Consider the following 19,487-nt stretch of genomic DNA (forward strand, 5'->3'; position numbering starts at 1 on the left):
CCTGATCGATGTTGTGATTACATATCTTCACTCGATATGAAGATACACATACATATTACTGCTCAGCGCCATTATGAGTTATTGAGTTTCGCACTGAATTGTGAAATGCTTCTGCATTTCGCTTTGTAATGAGACTGCACTGCTTCTTTTTTATCTAAAATTTTTAGCGAATTAACAGACATTGTCTTTTATTAAGAAATGCTGTATAACACAGTTTTTTATATCTATGTATTATTTATACACATTTACGTATACATATATACATGTTTGATATTTGTGTATCTACATGTAAATTTGAGAATCTGTTAAATCTGTTCAAAATGTTAAGATATATTTGCGTAAACTTTTAAACGATTAATGAAGATAAATAGGAATCAAAGAATCAACTCTCCTACGAGATAAATGAAGAAGCGTAATGAGAATTTGATGACATGTGTTGTTTGGTCGATGTTTGGCTGGTTATACAACATCGAGATAACGTCGCGTAACAACAAGACGAAACAATTTATCTTCTAAGTCGAGAACTAATATCAATTTTTCATTTGCAATTAAGTTTGCTTGAGCTAATAGCTGGTACACATTTTTGACTGAACTTTTGACTAAACGCGACTTTTTTACTGACTCCTGATGTACCGATTTCCATTCCTGCATTCTCTGCGTTTATAGTTAGATGCAGAAATCATTCGTTGCAATTCACGTGATGACGTGAGTTCTCTATTCAACACACACATTCGAATAATCTTCACTAGTACAAATCTCTCATTCACATCTAAACACAGCTTACAAAATACGCGTCACCCGTGTCTCGCAGTTAACTCTAATTGGCACGCACAAGTTAGAAGTTTTCCTAGGCGGACTCCATCTCTGAATTGCCTTCATTTGAGCGATATTTTGAATTGTATGTGAGTGTAGCTCGACCATCGTAGTCGAGGGAAACTTTGCTCACGCGTAATTACGTTCTGTGTGCACGGCTCACAAACTCACCATGTTGCACCACATTGAGATAATAAAATTTGTGCATCAACACGCACAACTGTATACAGTCGAGTCGAGTTTATCACAGTACCGTTTCGTCGAAAGTATCGTGATTCTCGGCATGACGATAATACTGCGAATGATATACAAGGAACGCTTGTGGACTAGCGTCGGATTACAATCTAGTGTGCTTGCCGATCTCGTTGGTCACGTCGAGCGAGACGGTCTTCAGCGCGTTCAACTTCTCAATGTAGCTGTTGTCCAGCTGTAACTTGCCCTTACTGTCCATGGATCCTTGAAGGGAAGCCATTTTCTCGGTGCTGTCAGCGATGGACACAGTCGAGACACAGGAGAGAGTGGCGCTCGTATTCATAATGTCATTTTTATTGCCGAGATGTGTCCTGCTGGCGTAAAGTCGCCGCTTCCCGGGAAATAGTCCCGCTATCTTCCGCGCCGCGGGATGGAGCAAGTGCTCCTCATACTTATCACCTTCGGCATCGGCCGTGATCAGGCTCACGATAATACCGACAACGACCGTCGTCACGCTGCCAATGAAAGCGTAATACATATACGTGATCCCGTAAAGGGCGCTCAAAGGATTGGATAATTTATCGGATTCGTCGTCGGCAAAAGACAGCGTGGAATTCTCGTGAATGCTCATTTGCGTGTTGTTCGGTATTGAATAATCCAGACTGATCGGTTTGTTCACCCACGATGAGAACGTCTCGTTATGACAATCTTCCGTCGACAGCGGCAGCATCTCGATCACGGTGCCTAAACTAAGATGACCGAAGGTGATCCACAGCGTCGTCACGTGGCTGAAGATCATACCAGCGGCGGCGCCCTTCCAATTCGCGCAAGGTATCAGCATGGCGAGGATGAAGACGCCGAGGAGAGGTCCGGACGTCGCCGACGTCATCAGCATAGAAGATTCTATCACGCCGGACAGCATGGCCACTAAGAAACTGATGCCGATTATGAGCAGACCGTAGATGACGCCGATGATTTTGATCGTGCGGAGCTGCTGCGTGTCCCTGAGATCGCTCAGCGCCGGTATATGGCTGAGGAAATCCTCGAAGGTCACCGTCGCTAGCGAGTTGAGATTCGATACCGCCAGAGTTAAGGCGCTGTTGAAGAGAGTCGCCATCACCAGACCAAGCATACCGGGCAGATTCGAGAATTTGTCCTCGACGTAGAACGGCACGATTTCGTCGATCTTGGAGATGTAACCCAGACTCAGCGGGTCGCAGTCGGCGTAATTAGCGAAGATCACCATTCCGACGACCCAAGACAACGAAAACAGCACGGTGATTATAGGTACGTTGGCCATCATTGTTCTGGAAGCAAAGATATTTTTTTAAGCCATGAGAATCGGAAACCACTCGAAATATTAGCTACCTTACGCAACGGTCTAAGAAAGACGTATCGAGGCTAATGCGAGGTGGCAACGTAACAATGCAATAACGTGAGCAATTCAGAGGTGTGTTTTGTTGGTAAAACAACTTAAACGGTACGGGGATCGTTTGCTGTTACATAAACGCGTGCTACAATTCTTGCTAAAATTAAACATCATATAATTATCATATGTATTCACGTCTGTTTGTTTTGCAGACATTTTTTTCCTTTTTTTTTTTTTGTTAATTGCTCGCGCAACGTGTTCTCGCGCGCTCACATTGCGGTTGCAGTAACAACTCTGCTGATTTTTATATCTACTTGATGAAGTGACGCTTTACATGAAATTGACTGATAGCACAACAGCGGCTTGCGGTATCAAATGACCATATGACCGAATCACACTCGTACTAGGCATTTAGCAGAAGTCTAGTGGACTTTTATTGAATGTGATATATACAACACGTTATATAGATGTGTATTGCACCTCAAATTTTACGGTTCAAGTCTACTTGCACTTTATTTATTTTATTGTCAAATTGTTTGTCGAGATCGTGGGAATATTTTGCGTAATTTGCATTGTAAAAATCTAATTTATTTTAATTGCAAACAATTAAAGTGTAGAAAGATTAATATTTATTTTTACTTATTAACTATTCTTTTAATTATTCTTAGTATGTAAGATTTACACTGCAGCTTTTCATTTTGCATTTTACATTTTATAATATTTTAAATATCCAGATGCATCATTTTGAACAATCTTAATACGATTATGCAATACGCGTATATTACGCGTATAATGTTCATCTTCCTCCTCTGTAAAATTTAACATAATAGAGCACGACAGTAGCATACATGTTAGAAGGATTTTTTACATAAGCAAAAGTAAAAAAGAAAAATAACGAACATAAAATGCACAATACAATTGGTGAAAGAACTGCCAACAGTGTAAGCAGGAAACGAGCTTGAGTGCAGACGACAATTATGTAGCATTTATTTTTATAATCGTTCCTTAAACTTCCCGAAATAACGAAACGCGCGCAAATATTATCGTAACTTTTAATAATGCGAAGAAGTCGGAAAGAGAGTTTAAAGGTAACGAGCAAGATAAGAGAAAGATAACCACGATACATTCGGTTAATATTAAACATTAATGTTTTAATAGCTGTAAGAAATAAACAGCTCAATTAATCATGCACAATCTCTCGTAAATACCTATAATTTGCATCAATGCGCCAGAGCAATTAAATCAGTTATAATCCATCTCGATGTTAATTAAACTGTTCGTCGCGAAAGTCTAAATGTAACCGCTTACGCGCGCATAATGCGTAGCATAAATATACATAGCACGAGTAAATGTAAATTTTTAGCTAGCCAACAGTGATGATGCAGCAGTTTATTATAATTTTATAATGTTCCCTACGTATTCTGTGTGCAAACTGCAACTACAAATGATACAAACATTTTAAGCGACTCTGTTCTTCATCATTCCGAATAGTCTCGCCTCCTTGCTCTTCGCGAAATATTTACTCAGTAATTTTAATAATAAATGGTGCAAGTGCACGGAAAGAAGGAGACACCGGTTAGCCTGAAAGCGTATGCCGACATGAATTTGAATTGATATCGCGGATTTTATTGAACGATGAGAATCTCTGTACTAAAAGTTTGGCGCGGCGCCACTCGGAGGCTCCCCACGGAGTTTCTATTGATTATGTGGTAATAGTAACTGGGGGCACAATTTCCTAAATCGCGGCCCGATCGTACCAAAAACTTTTTACTTTGACACTGCAGAAAAGTATTTTAATCTGTCGACACGCGATGAGCTTTACAGTTTCTGATATAGCAATTTAATACAGGAAGAGTCGCAATGCTGTAACGCATTGTATTTCTAACGGATAGATAAGAATCATCCGTGGCTTAACGTAAAAATAACCGATGTCATTTTTCGATGAAGATAAAATATACCGCAATAACAACCTACAACAAGTACGATCTCTCACGGGAGAGATATTTCCATGGTTGAAAATAAAGTGGTTACAATTCAAACCTAATTTTCCTAGAAAAGTTTTCAACTTTCCTAGAAAGATCGCGCCTGCTGGAGTCCATTATGCAGCACATCTTTGACTAAAAAGTAACATTGGTTGTTCTTAAGCGACAGATACTTGAAAAGTACATTATTCGAAAACAGTCTCTTTAACATAATGCACGCAAAATAAGAATGTGATTTTAAAGATTTCTATAAAATGGTAAGTAAAGTGACGGAACGGAAGAGATCTGAATGATGAAGAAATTTTATCAAAATCCCGACGATAAATTTTTACGACTGAGAACATTCCACGGGCATATCTCTAAATCAAATATACAATTTTATTTTCCTTATGAGAGTATCCACTTGAGCTTCTTCGATGATACAGTTGCGAGCGATAAAATTTTACGGACGAACGTGATGCATTCGTCTCGTGATGTTGTCTCAGCTTGACTGCACCAGTAATGCAACAAATTTGCGATCGCGTGGACTTTTATTCGCTTTTGATTGCCGCGAAATGAAAAAAAAATTGCTCGGATTATAAATGCTCGGTTTGTAATATAAATGTTGATTATATGGCAATTGCGGACGACAATGTTAAAACTTCATCGCAATTGCAATGCAAATGTTTCAATTATGCAAATATCTGTGCTTATTAGGTACAGGCGGAGTAAACCTTAAATGATAAACTGCAAATGACTGCAAATGAAATCGATCGGCAACGTGAACGCAGCCGGTTTCCTAAAGTTAAATGAAACGCACGTGAGCGAAAATTCCTGAATTTAATTTTACGGTGGAGAATGCGCTCGTATATCACGAAAGTATGACATTCTGTGAAAAAGCATGCTTTCAAATTTTTTTCAAAAAAGATTAGAATTCCTTTCTCTTGATACAACTTCTCTTAACACTGTTGAGAAAATTCGTGCTTTATTAAACCAATAAAACTTCCAACCTGTGGTTTCCACTGGCCAATCTCTGGTTTCCATTTTCTACAAGTTTGTAATTATATCAAAGTTTATTCTAAATTACTTTACTTCTGACCAAGCGGACAATTTAAAGTGTGGAAACGTAGAAGCCACCAGATTACATTGGGACCGCGAGAAAATGTCAAGAAGTAGCGAAGATCGACATATTAAAATGGTTTGCGACATTACTCGTATTGGATTTTAGTCGTAAATTGGAAAAAATGTACATAAGTTGTATTTATCGAGCAATATCTGCACAATTGAAGCAGCGTATACTGGCACAATGATAATCGTGATAAAACTTTACGATACATTGTCGCGCGCTGCAATTGCCGTAACCAACATAAAAATGTAGTACTTTTTTCGGTATCCAGCTAAAACGCGTATAATAAATTATATTTATTTATTCTATAAACAAAGTTTTTTTTTAATAAACGCAATATATATGTAAAATGGTAAAACCACAAGTACTTCCTTCTATGACTCCTTCTTAGAATCCTAGAATTAGCCGGAATAACTATTTTTTACAATAATTTCTCAATGCTATGATTATTCTTACACATTATTTTTTTCTTTCTGGCGTCAATTTAATCTGTAAATCGAGACTTACGTTAAGATAAGAATTATTTGCATGACTTAATGTGAACGATAATTTACGTGGTTCTCGCTGATGAATCACTAGTCAAACTCATACGGCTGCAGTAAAAAACTTGAATAAGTTATGAGCATATATGTACAGATACATATCAAGTGTAACTGATATACAAAGGCTGAAAAAGAAGTTTCCGCAGAAGAATAAAAATTGTGTTCGCAAATGTTTTCTTCACAAGGTATTTCAAGATGCTCAAAAATTGATTCAAAATTCATTACAGAATTTATTATGGATTGTAAAAAGAAGACACATAGAATGAAATTATATTGACATTCTTGCAAAATTGAAGATTATTAAACTTCTTTTTTTGAATATCAAAAAGTATATCACGTTAGCAAAATATCAAATGTTGCACCTGAATTTAATAGTAAGTTAATACAGAGTATTTTTTTACTGTTAAACTTATTTTTACCGGGAAATCTAATCATTCTAATAATATTTCTATAATAATTTGCGATTGCAAAGTATTTTTTGCGTCAAAATATTTATTGCAGTGTTTTAAACAATTTCACCAAATGTTAGATAGAATTAGATGGTAGAATTTTATAGTAATTTTTATAAATTTTGTGCTATTATAAAATTATAAAATTTTTTATAATTTAATCTACAATTTTGTTTAAAAAATTAAATTTTTGTATGAGATTTTTTTCGACTCTATTTTTGATTTAGTGAGTACTTTGTGCACAACGTGTAGACTCGTATTTCTAGTTTCCATTTCCGTCTTGAGCATTTGAAATGATAATTTGCAGAACACTTTACATAAATCACATTATCCGTTCGACAAGTGTGGCGTATAATGCGTCATATATGTAAGTCTGTCGTTTACCGTTGTATGTGGCAAAGAAGAAACGAGGTTGGAGAATCGTTTCAGTGTTTTTCGCTCAAATAAAAATTCTACTTACTTGACAACTTTTCGTTGGCTGGACATACTGCAATATCTTTGAACAAAATTTTGTTGACATCCCAAAATGGATAAACTCATGAAGAGTTGGCCCAGTGTCGCCGAGACCGTTGTTACCCGAAGAGACGGATCCATATCAAAGCTGCGAAAAGAACGAACAAGTTGTTGCGATTTTACCGTAAGATTCAGAAGTACTCAATTATTTAAATTGCCTTGTAATTTGAAAGAGAGCGAATATTTTATTGTCGTTTCAAAATTTTAAGGATGCGGAAAATGTACAGCACGTGAAATAATTTTGCGCTGTTGCGGAATTTAATAATTTTAAATTGTGAAATGCGTAGTGAAGAATTTTAATATGAAATCGCATTTTAACATTATTCAATTTACCAACAGTTATATATTTTCACCGAGATTAATAATTCTGAAGTTCAGAAACGAGATGCGAAATTACGCTACAGAGAATTCCGCACATGATTTTGACGCCGATGGATTTATATTGTAATGAGGATTATAGTATGAATACGCGTTCACAATGTCGACAATTAATATTAATAAGCAACAGAAGCATACTTGAAGAAATCCAAGCGTCCGCGTCCCTCAGTCACATTGAAGACATTAGCCGGCCCTCCGACGTGTATAGTTCCCTGTACGATGATCACCACGGACACACCGATCATCGTTAGGCCTTGTATGACATCTGATAGAATAGCGGCTTTCAGACCTCCCTGAAAAAATGACCATTCATAAACGTTAAGCGTTCGTGGAATCACGTGATATCGAAAATGATTAAGTGATTTAATCAGTGTGGAATTATTTATTCCGTTCGTAATGATTTTAGTTTCGCTAAATGCTCTTCACATAAAAGATCAATCTGCTGTTCAAATTGTGCGAACATTATTATAACGTATGTATTGTACTCGATGTCATATTAATGTCCTATTATTTCGGAGGTTAATATTAAAAGTTCTCATTATTTTTGCAATAACGCTGTTTACCGTCATTGTACGCTGTTCAATGCGTCCTATTTATATGCGTCCCTGATTTTGTTCCAATTTCCTCCGGGACAATTATAAGTAATTTGCCACTGGAATGTAATTTCGCGGAAAACTCACATTTGCCAAATTTATACCGTTATTCTACTGTTCGTTAAAATTCGAAATATCAAGCTTTCCGAAAATATTGTTTCCACATTACGATATAAATAATTTATCTTTGAAAGGAATTGAAACCGATATAATTTCTATTTTGGGCAAATTGCTAATATATCATTATGTGCGCTACAATTCTAGAAAAATATCACAGTTTTGTCATGTTTCTTCATTATTACGAATAAAAACATAAACATCTTTATTTTTAAAATATTTTTTGTATAAATGTTAATTGCATTGCACGTGGCATGAGATTGCAACTCACGCTGTTTGCGAATGAAATTTAGAGTTTTTGCTCAGTGAATGAATGAATGTGGATATCTGCGAAACACGCATGCATCACGTGCGAAAATCTTTATTTCTTACCATGACAGTGAAGGCCACGGAGATAGTTGTTATTCCCACGATACTAGCCCAATACGGAAGTCCTATCACCGCTTTCAGTGCAACACAAGGTGTAAACACCGTGACTGCTAAGTTTAGAAGACTCCGTATAACGTAAGAGAAACTCGCTAGACATCTGACTAGTTTCGATTTGAACCTGAATTAACATTAATTATATAATTAGGAGACACTGAAATGAAAGGTCCGACGTGAATTATTTTTGCACTAATCGTCAGGTATGAAGATACACTCTCTATGTCGCACGCTAGAAATGATCAAAGTCCAAAGTACGTTATTAATCATAGTTTTCATACGAACAACACGTTTCATAGGAACAACTTTTTCTTTTTCAAAGAATTCAATTATACATCGTGTCTTGCGATACTTTATTTCGCGCATCGCTTTAAAATCAGTGTTATCTGACTGACTTTTAATCACCATATGTTAATCAAACTTATGTAATATTAATTCATTAATCAACATAATCATTCATTAATCATTAATTAATCTGAATATGATTCCGCGATATTTTTTGCGTGGAAGTCGCGTGTTTCTAGATCTTAAAATCGCTATTACAAACAATATGTTGCATATTATAGATTGCTACGCATTCATTAGTATTCGAAGATATATCATGGATGCTTTTTATTATTTTTTGAAAAAAGAACAAGAACAAAACAAGCGGCTCATTACTACAATGATTTCTGAGATCTAAAAAAACTCTGATGAAAATTAAAATTAAAATTGGATTGATAATAATTTTGAGTGTTTTAAAATTAAACTTTAATGTAAATACTTTGTCATGAAGAAAATGTCAGCACGTTCGTGATATTACAGTTTGATTTCACATACAAGGTTACGTGTCAACCTAGTTCGTCTAAAATAGTTTGTCGTTTGGTGTACGATTTACTCGCAGGCAAGGACAGAAAATGCTATCTTCATACAAAACTGAAGAAATAATGTCACGTGCCGTTTCATGCTTGGCGAAACAAGAACCGTGAAATTACCTCATGTCCAGATATTGGTAGACCGACGTGATGCCGAGACTGTAATAAACGGGGACGAAGATGAAGCAGACAATGGGATACGCCAGCAGCATCCCGTACAGAGTCTCCCACATGGCGCTGCCGCGATAATACAGCTCCGAAGGATAACCCAGGAAAGATCGGACGCCGAGAGTACCCCGCGCGATTGACAGCATCATCGCGGCCATCGACACGCTGCCGGTGGCGAATACGTAGTTCGCTTTGGTTTCCTTTTTCTTCGTCCGGAAGTTGCCCCATAGCGGTATCACGAAGGAGACCACGATGAAGCCGATGAATACCAGATAGTCCACCACCATCGTTGTGACTTGGGCTGTCATCCTGGATCCACGATCGCTCGGAAACGCCACCAGTGATCGAGATTCGTCGTCTGCGTATCGAAAATACGAGGGTGGTGAGTTTAATGACGATTCGCGTCGCGAGTGTGTGTCACTCGCTCGATATACGAGGCACTCCGATTACGGAGACGAGTGGCTTGCGAAGAAACACTTGACTCGTCGAGTGCCACTCTGATTGTTTCTATCGGGGATATGTCGACTCGGCGCGAGCAGTTATATCTAACGCGAGTTCTTGTCTGATTTCCGTCTGATCGGTCTGGAGCGTCGCGAGAGGACTCGCTTCCACTACGGAGGTGGTATGCGTGATAAGTTCCGGTAAGAGGTAATAACGGGAGATCGCCGAGTATCGTACGCTTATATTGCGATCGCGCGCGTGTGTGTGTGTGTGAGGCGCGCGTGGGTCTCGTGTTACGCAACTTGAAAGACGCTAATATGACTCAATACGATCAATGCAGCGCGAGCGAGCGACGGCACGTATTGACTACCAACGTGGTGAAGCACTTGACGTTATTATGCTAACGACTGACAATGAGAAGGAGAAAGAGAATATACCGCGCAAAGATGGACTGCGACGATGGTGGGGATTAAAATTGACGAAAGGTGGGAGCATCCGGAAGAATACGGGTGCTTCTTATCTTTTACCGCCATTGTTTATTAGCGATGTGCTCCGTTGCTCTTGCAAGTTCTTTTCATTGAATTTACATTCTGCCCGGCGCCGGCGTGAAAGACGAAGGCACTTGATCCTCGAGCGAGCGTAATTGTTCATGAGTGATCTATTGTAGAACAAATTTATGCAACAGGCTGTAATGACGAATTTTAATGGTGACGGCGCTTACGTCAATTCTTGCAACATTTCAGCGGAGGTATTCATCCCTAAAGAAGAAAAGGTGCATTCACGCTTGCACCTTCGCTAGTAAGCTATCAAACATTGTTCTTGACTTAATTTGCTAAGATCGCTCTAATGAGTACGACGTTCTTGGAATATGGACAATGACCCTGCTGCAATATTTTTTTTTATTTGCCTCAGCGTATGAGATAAATTTTCATATAAATGACAAATATTTTCCCACGGCTTGTTAACGTAATACGAAAGAATAAACATGACGCATTGCGCGAGATTTATTTGTTTTTTGCCATTGTGTACTTCTGGCAAATAAATCTTAATAAAGTCTGTTGTTTTCATTATGATTGAAAAAACAGTGATGCTATAGCTGCGGATAGCACAAATTAAGAAATATATTGTGTAAATAGATGATATATTAACACAAATTATGTAGATGTAGATAGATGTGATAACAAATGAAGTAACAATGATTTTTTAGCTTGTCAGTCATGATATATTATTCAAGAGTTCAATATTTTTAAAGAAATCAACAAAATAAGTTTGCCGATTTGTTGATTAAAGAAATATGATGAGAATGCATTCTTTTTATTATCAAGAAAACAGAAAAGTATGACACAAACAAAATTTAGTCATAGTGTTTTTAGTACAAATAAGCACTGCCATAAATTACAATATTTTATCAACTTTTGATAACATGGTGTTTTCGCGTGTAGATAAACGTTGACAAAGATGATGGTATTTTGTCAGCTTAATAATCTAGAATAAAAGCATACATTCAAAACATTAAATGTATAAGTTATGCAAAGTGATAATATTTATTTAAATGTGTAATTTTTAATAAGCGCTTGAACAAGGTAAATTATGTATTATAGTTTTATATATATATAATTAAATTTTAATATATATATAATTATTATATATATAATTAAATAGTATTATATATATATAATTAAATTTGTCAAGTTTCAAGAAGGTTACGCAATTGCCATTATATCACAAAAAGTTTTAGAACAAGCGTTTATAAGTGCGGTTATTTTAGCGACTCAAACTTTTTATTACTTTGACTTTGATGCTTTTATTACGTTGGAGCCATAAAATTCCGTACGGTGTGTAAGGAACGGTTAATCCGGAACTTTTTTTTGGATAAAAAATACTTTTTTAAGTACCTAATATAATCGAATCTTTTATATATACGACGTATATTTATTTTTTATATATATAACGTATCTACATTTTGAACTACATTTTGATTATTCGTAGAATACACATCGAAGACGCATTAAGACGTGATGCTGCTTATTCATTCGCTGCGGTTTTTATCTCCGTTCTTCCCCCGATTTTGATAAAATCACAGAAAAAGTTAATTGTCGTTAACTATATGTGAGACGTAAATTATGTAATGTTTAAACGCTAATGCTACGATTTCCTCTAAACTATTAACAATTACGTGATTAGATCTGTGTCGCATCATGCTATCTATAATAATCTCTTCTAAATCTTGAGTTTCTTAACATCGAAGCGAGTCAAACGCTCTCAACCTGATATTAAAAATTATTTTCTTAGTTATATAATATGTATTCTTATGAATTAATGTTAATTATTTAATAATGGAAAATTGTTCTTCCTGAAAAACCAGCAATTTTCTGCTGCTTCAATAGCAAACGGACATGTCACATAAATCTGGAGCATTGGAAGCCACAATTAAGCCTTATGGAGGTGTCGTCTTTGATACGCGGACGAATAATAATTTCTCTCTCGTTCGCGAGACGAGCTGCCGCAAAAATTCACGGAATTGAGACGAAAAAGCAGGGAATTGTACTCAGCACTCCTTCGCAGTAAGTCCTGCGGGCGCGCGCGGACCACTTTCCATTTTCCACCATTCAACTTCGCTCCTTATCCCGTGCAATGCCATGGTCTGCTCAACGCAGAACAATGCTGTGTACACAATGCACATTTACGCGATATGCGTTTGGTGTGCAAAACGACAACGAGGACTCGGCCGGATGGTGTACGCGTTAACGCGAGTGGCCAATGAGGTGCCAGCCTTGGAGCTAACACAACCGAGAATCCATTGTATCGCACTTGGAAACAATGGGTTTCGCGATCCTACCTTCTCCTCTCCTTTCTCCCTCGTTCTACGTGCCTTTTACTCCGCCTTTATTTTCTGTTTCGCTTTTAGCTCGTTTTCCCTCTCTGGCTTTCTCCGGAAATGTGACAGTTCCTTCCACATTTGGCCCGCGCACTCCGCTGGCAGACTCCGCTTTTGCGCGTCGTCTATTTTCGTTTCGCGTCCGATCCCCTTTTCTTGCGTCGACTTTCGGCTTTGTAGTTTACTGCATTCACCCTCGTTTTTATTCTCTCTCTCTCTCTCTCTCTCTCTCTCTCTCTCTCTCTCTCTCTTCCGCGTTTCTTACAGAATCGGCAGTCATTTCTAACGTTCGTTATCAATGATGAAAACGACAGGTCGCATTTGAACGCGTGGTACGAAATCGATAATATATTCGTATTGCTGATGTATGAATGCACATGTGCACAAAAAGGATTCGCAAGTTAGTCAAGTGCGAAAATCGCAGCTAAATGTTCTGTAAACGGTGCATCCGACGAGGTTGTGTGGCCAACTCGAGCGAAACGAGTTCCGGGGATGTGCTATTATTTCATATTATAACTTACATATCACGACTCATGAATACAACTGAGATTATCATTGTAAATAATGGCATTGCCATATGACATATCGATCGGGAAGTTTGCCTAATCTGAGAGAAATGAGTGATTTGTCTAAGTTTCACAAGAAAAATATGTTACCAAATTTTTATTCGATCAAGCGACGTGATAACGACTCGATGTCAAATTCAAAATTATTTACTTCAATGAAGAAGAATGAAAAGATAAATTACACACAATCTTTATATTTAAAGAGAGTGTCTCGTATAAATACGCAAATGTTAAAACTTACACAGCTTTGCTAGTTTACCCAAATTTTTATTTTCTTGAATTACGAATTTTATTACATTTGGAAAGAACAAATTTATTTATTTACACAAGAGAGTAAATAAGTTGATAAAAAGACGTGAAAAAATATAATAGAGCGTTGCAATGTTATAAATTATAAATATTATCTCTGCTTATTGAAAAAAAATTAAAACTACATTCAAAATGCTGACAATATTTGAATTTATTAAACTGGTTGATATTAAATTCGTTTTTCATTAATTATTGGATTTTTTTTCTATTATTTAACAGTAATAATAATTTCCACTTCTATATAATATTAATATCAATTTTTTAATTACATATTGTATTTTATTACATATAATTGTATTTTTAACCTGAAATTTTATTACATTTTTTTTCAATAATTTGCAATAAATAATAAATGTGAACTTTTAAAATCAAGCGCGTAACACACATATAAATGATTGTTAATGCAGATGAAGTCGGCTGCATGGTTTGACAGCGAATCAATGAATTTATTACAGCAAGCTAGATTTTATCTACATTAATGATGATATATCTTAATGACGAAACTAAGTGTAATAGCTTCCGGCCATGCGATTATTTCATGACTCACAAGGAACTCGTTTGGCATCGTCGGTATAAATAACAAGAAAGAGAATGGGAATTGTCGTAAGGCTCACGTTGCCACTTATTATTCCAGTGATTTAATAAACAGTCGATAAAAACTCGTTGGGGCGCGTATTGGCGCCGGTCAGGTATTAACTTTTCTCGCGTTTTATTTATTCGCGGATGTACCAATGCCGACGTCAAATAACACTATCATCGAACAAATCTGATACGTATATACTTACCGATTCTCTACTGTTTAACTACTGAACACAACTTTCTCGTTACCTCGGATAAAGTACAATAAATTATCGGATGTTATAAATCAAAATGTAAAAACACGAGATGCCTTTCAGTTGTTCACAAACGCTTTGGCGATAAAACTTGAACTCTTTTTCATGCGACTTATATGTCATTCATGATCACGTCACACGATGAAAAATAAACTATTTTAACTCGTGTAATCCAATAGAGCGAGTGATATTGTTGGAAGTTTTTCGATGTGGAGGACGGAAGGGTGGGAAGGGAGGAATGAAGCATACTTGATAATGAAGCGTACTTTTACCACGGAAAAGTATCGAAGGAAAAGAATTTGTTAAAAAATCTTTGCACGTGTTTCCATGTTATCTTGTTTTGATAGTAATCTTAATACTTTTTTATTTGGTCTTTGATTCGATGTTTTTTGAGTTTGAATCAATTTAACCAGTTGTTAGACGATTGGCTGGAATTGCGGTACATATATACTTTCCATTAAAATCCATGTCTGTAGAAGAATTAACTGCGATAATAAACGGCATGTGCAATCACTTTATACATACGACCTTGATTGAATTTACATAATCTAACAGTTATCATGACTACCACATATGGTAAAAATTTCCTAAAATATTCCACCGACTTATCATACAAGTGTCGGCGTCGAAGCAATTTTTCGTTGCTATAAACCAGACGCGTTTCGAGCTAGTGTCGGCAAAAACAAGTGCTCGCTTCGTTGCAAGGAAACGCCGGCAATAAATCATAGCGTAACTCGTTTTACAGTAATTCTGCGCGCGTGTACATCGCAGAATAAGTTTTTAAGAAGCAGGTTACAACGCCAGATGGGTTTCACATTTTCTTAACAAACTCGTGCCGTTGCACTTGACGCTATCACATAGCCGTCGCGTTAATTCACACGTTAATTTATATATATATATATATATGTATATATATTTTTTTTTCGGAGCGGAGCAGCGTTTTAGCGTCAGCGTTATTTTATCGCGAAGTAATATTCATTCAGCCGTCAGGTGTGTGTCACTCGTTTGAATTGTCGTTGCCAGCACTAGCACATAAATCACAACACAAATGTCTATTAGTACATGTGCTGCGACTTATACAAAGCTAGTCTCGCGAGAAATGCTTGATAAACATTTGATTATTATCACTTCTTTACACGACACCGAACTTTACACGAATCCGAACCGTGGAATAGCTATGACAAATACGCGATTTATTGTCAGAGCTATAAGACTGCGTACTAATTTATAAAGCAAACTACATCCCGTTAGTCTCATTTTGAAAGACAACATATCAAACATGACAAAGAGAGGGAAAAAGCACGAGCAAATATCGGGAATCATCAATAAAAAAATTGTGATTGGTTTAACCCGGATTGTTTTATATAACGTTTTATATAACGTATACGGCTCACGTAAATGAAAAATATTACCTACTGTTTAATTCAAAACTTTGTAATTTATAAAAATTTCCATTAAATTTTTTAATTTTTTGTACGCTATCAATATTGCGAGTATGGCAAATAGAAAAATTAAATGCATGCATATGATATATGTATATACGAACTTATATATCATTGAAACGCAAAATGTATGATAAAAAGATTTAGAAAACTGTGCTCGAATTTAAAACATCCGCTGGAACGTTTATTGACCTTCGGCGGCTATAAAGCTTCTGCAAATTTATCCACTCTAATTGCCGAAAAAAAAAAAAATATACGAGGGTAGATTGAATGAGCGATAATTGTCGGCGTCGATTGTAGATCTGGTTTACACGGTTGTTTCGGGTCCGTGAGCCGAGTACGAAGCGGGCTTTTCGCAGCCGAATATCCAGTTAATGTTGCAACCAACATTAGCTACAGTTCGAAGCGTGCCAAGAATTTTTTTCCCATCCCGACGGTAATGTGTGTGCCTGTAGTGGCGGCACATTTTAACGCAGCGCTCGCTAAGTTCTGTGCAACGAGCAACTTTTCGTACATTACATTATCCCCGTCTGATGGAAATTCGTTCCGCGCTACTTCAGATTTTATTGATTTTATCGAATTTATCGTGGCGCGGAGTACGAAATACACTCGCGCCATTAGCCTAATTCACTCACGTTGGCTCACGCGGATTTAAATCATGCTGCGCGCTTCCGCGTATATATTTTCATTTCCACGTTACCTTCAGATTTATTACTATATTTATGTGCATATTCTCTGAAGCCGTATAGTCACTCCTCCTACCGCTATTGTGGAGTAATCTGAGTTTATCAGAATTCAAAAAAATAACCTTCGTTGTGTTCAAATATTATAATTCTTATATTATAATACTGTAATTCTTATATAATTATAAAAGATGACAACGTTATATAGCAATTATCTTGAAGTTTCTTAAATAAATAATGTCTTATAATAAATAATGTTCTTAAAATAAATAATGTCTACTTTCAATTGGTGTCAATAATACAAATTTATAAGAGAAAATTAAACATTTTATAAAAATTTGTCAAATCTATTAAAATTATTTTTTTTGTTTATTTCTGACGATACATGATGCAATCGTCGCGAAATATAATTGCAAATTTAAACTCAGTTTGCTGTTAACAAAGAAAGACATTTAAAAATTTTTTATACTATTTTTATTTTTTATTTTTAAGAACCACATTTCCTACACTAATAATGCTAAACGGATACCAGTTTGCTAAATATATTTTAATTTCATTATTTCCATAAAATTTATTAAACAAGAAAATTATCGTCTCTTTTACATGTCGACATATTATAAAAAATTTAGGAAACTAGAATCGAAGCAAAGTGAGATAAAATTCTAATTCTCTTCGGAATATATGTTTTAATCTGATCGAGAGAGTCAAGTCTGTCAATAAAATGAAACTGTTCGGCGAAATGTCTCTGACTCCTTGTTATTTATGAGACACTCGACAGAGTGAAGGCTTTAAGAGTTGCTTGCAGACGTGTTCTCGGTTACGGCGCCTCGTCACGTGCTTGTGCTATCGTTTTCTTTCGGCTTTCTGCTATTTAAACTCACTGCGTAAACAGAATCAACGATGCCTTAACACGATGTACACACGAAGTTGCACGAAATGTTAACAGTTCGTGCAGTAGGCGAATTTAAATATTTGTGCTTCATAATTGTCGGTAAAAAATATAAAATTACATTTTTATTTATTATTTTACTCATTATATGAGCCGTTCTTACTATTTTAGCTTTATATTTATATTCAATTTTTTATAAATATCAAACGCTTAAGGGTGCCAAACTGTTAAAGTTTTGAGTCATGATGTAAAAATATCTAGACTCGATGCGTTCACAAATTGGCAAAATTTAGTTCAACTTTATATGTTAAGACATTAATTCCATCTGTGCAAACAAGCGAATCGACATGTCCTCGTTATCGCATTGCAAGATTCTCACCTTTTTTCCTTTTAAATTTATGAAATCATTTATAATGATATCATTATTTATCAATAATATTATTTATTTTGACACCACGAAAGAATTTTTTAATGTGTTTTGATATAATTTGGCCTTGCCAGTTGAAATTAACATTCAAAATATATATCATCACGAATAACAACATATTTTATTTCTTGGAAAAATGAGACATTTCCCCAAAATATTATACTTGCGACTACTTACAGCTTACAGTAATGTGCAGTACGTATTTTCGTGCAACCTTGAGCGATCCGTCAAATTTACGGAAACGATATAGGCACGATTGTGCACAGTATCACGTTCTGTTGATTCATAACACAGTCTATTTTAGTATTTAATTGATCGTTGCTGCGAGGCAGAGTAGAGAGATAGAATTTAGCTGGGGAATCACAACTTGGTTTTGAGTGTGGTGGAAGATATGTACGCACACACATAAAAGATTTGACAAAAAATTCTATTTTTTTTGTAAACTTTTATCAGAGCAACTTTATTAATTTCTTATCAATTAAATTCCGCAATGTTTTGCCAATTTTTTTCCATTCGAGAGAGATTAATTCGATATCTGGAAAGATATAGAAATACAATGATGGGCAATCAATTCAGCGGCCGTATATCTGCAATCGCAGTAAAAATGTATATGCGTTCGATTCGCGATAAAACATCTTCACGTGAGAACCATTATTAAAGAAACGTGATCATTTATTACGTGCCTATTACTGATAAATACGTACTCGTGAGTAATTTTCTAGGACTTACAAAACAATTATCTATGGTTTTCTCATATTAATGTTATTTTTATCGGACACGTGTCGATGCACATATGTAAATTATATCTTTTTTCTTGTAAAATTCTTCAGAAAAAAATATAATTTATATAAAAAATAAAATATTTGTTTAATAATTAAAAATTCGCGATGTTGACAATGAGAATTGCATTTTTTTTTTTGGTTAATTTTTTCGATACTTAATGATTCTGTGAAAAGAATCGAACTTATATAATTTATGTTCAGAATGAAAGACTTCTATTAGGTTTTTCACGGTTAAATTGCGGTTGACAGTATGACACGCAATTTAGTTATCATGTACATTATTTTTTGCGGTCTAATCTACGCAAACCGTAAATATAATTTGCGAGGAGTCGGCACCCGGAAGCGTAACTCACGGGAAGAATATCATATAATTATGTTCGTTGAAAATTGTGATAAACAATAGCGCCAAAAATAGGTTCCGAATGATGAATGTTGTGCGCAAAGTGATAATCGTTCATTAACAATTTAAATTGATTCTCGGCTGCATTCATCAACATGCAAATATCGACGTTTGCAAAGATGCTATTTCATTGTGTGTGTAATGTATAGTGATTTGGAACGTGATTCACTCGAACGCGATACGTAATAGCGATATGACAGGTGTGATTTTGCGATTCTGCTCTCACGTTGCGATTCTCCCGATAGTCACGTGACTGATAACAAGTTACTGGCGCCGTCTCCGGGTACATCATTCGACGAAAGAAAGATATCTAATTCTCAACTAAAAAGAATTTAGTCA

At 35.9% G+C, this 19,487-nt stretch overlaps 1 protein-coding gene across 3 annotated transcripts in view; it reads right to left on the reverse strand.

Annotated features, from left to right (window-relative positions):
- Positions 1 to 157: 157 nt before the first annotated feature.
- LOC105675386 (sodium-coupled monocarboxylate transporter 1) overlaps positions 158 to 19,487 on the reverse strand; it is a 50,707-nt gene continuing 31,377 nt past the window's right edge. For all 3 annotated transcript variants that reach the window (XM_067355788.1, XM_067355786.1, XM_067355787.1), the window contains exons 2-6: positions 9,451 to 9,856; positions 8,426 to 8,600; positions 7,482 to 7,636; positions 6,913 to 7,053; positions 158 to 2,312 (exon numbers count right to left, since the gene is read on the reverse strand). In XM_067355788.1, the coding sequence (XP_067211889.1) occupies positions 1,151 to 2,312; positions 6,913 to 7,053; positions 7,482 to 7,636; positions 8,426 to 8,600; positions 9,451 to 9,806 (1,989 nt within the window). In that variant the 5' untranslated portion in view covers positions 9,807 to 9,856 and the 3' untranslated portion in view covers positions 158 to 1,150. The remainder of the gene's footprint in view (positions 2,313 to 6,912; positions 7,054 to 7,481; positions 7,637 to 8,425; positions 8,601 to 9,450; positions 9,857 to 19,487) is intronic.

This window comes from Linepithema humile, chromosome 5 (genome assembly GCF_040581485.1).
Source record: "Linepithema humile isolate Giens D197 chromosome 5, Lhum_UNIL_v1.0, whole genome shotgun sequence".
Lineage (NCBI taxonomy): Eukaryota > Metazoa > Arthropoda > Insecta > Hymenoptera > Formicidae > Linepithema > Linepithema humile.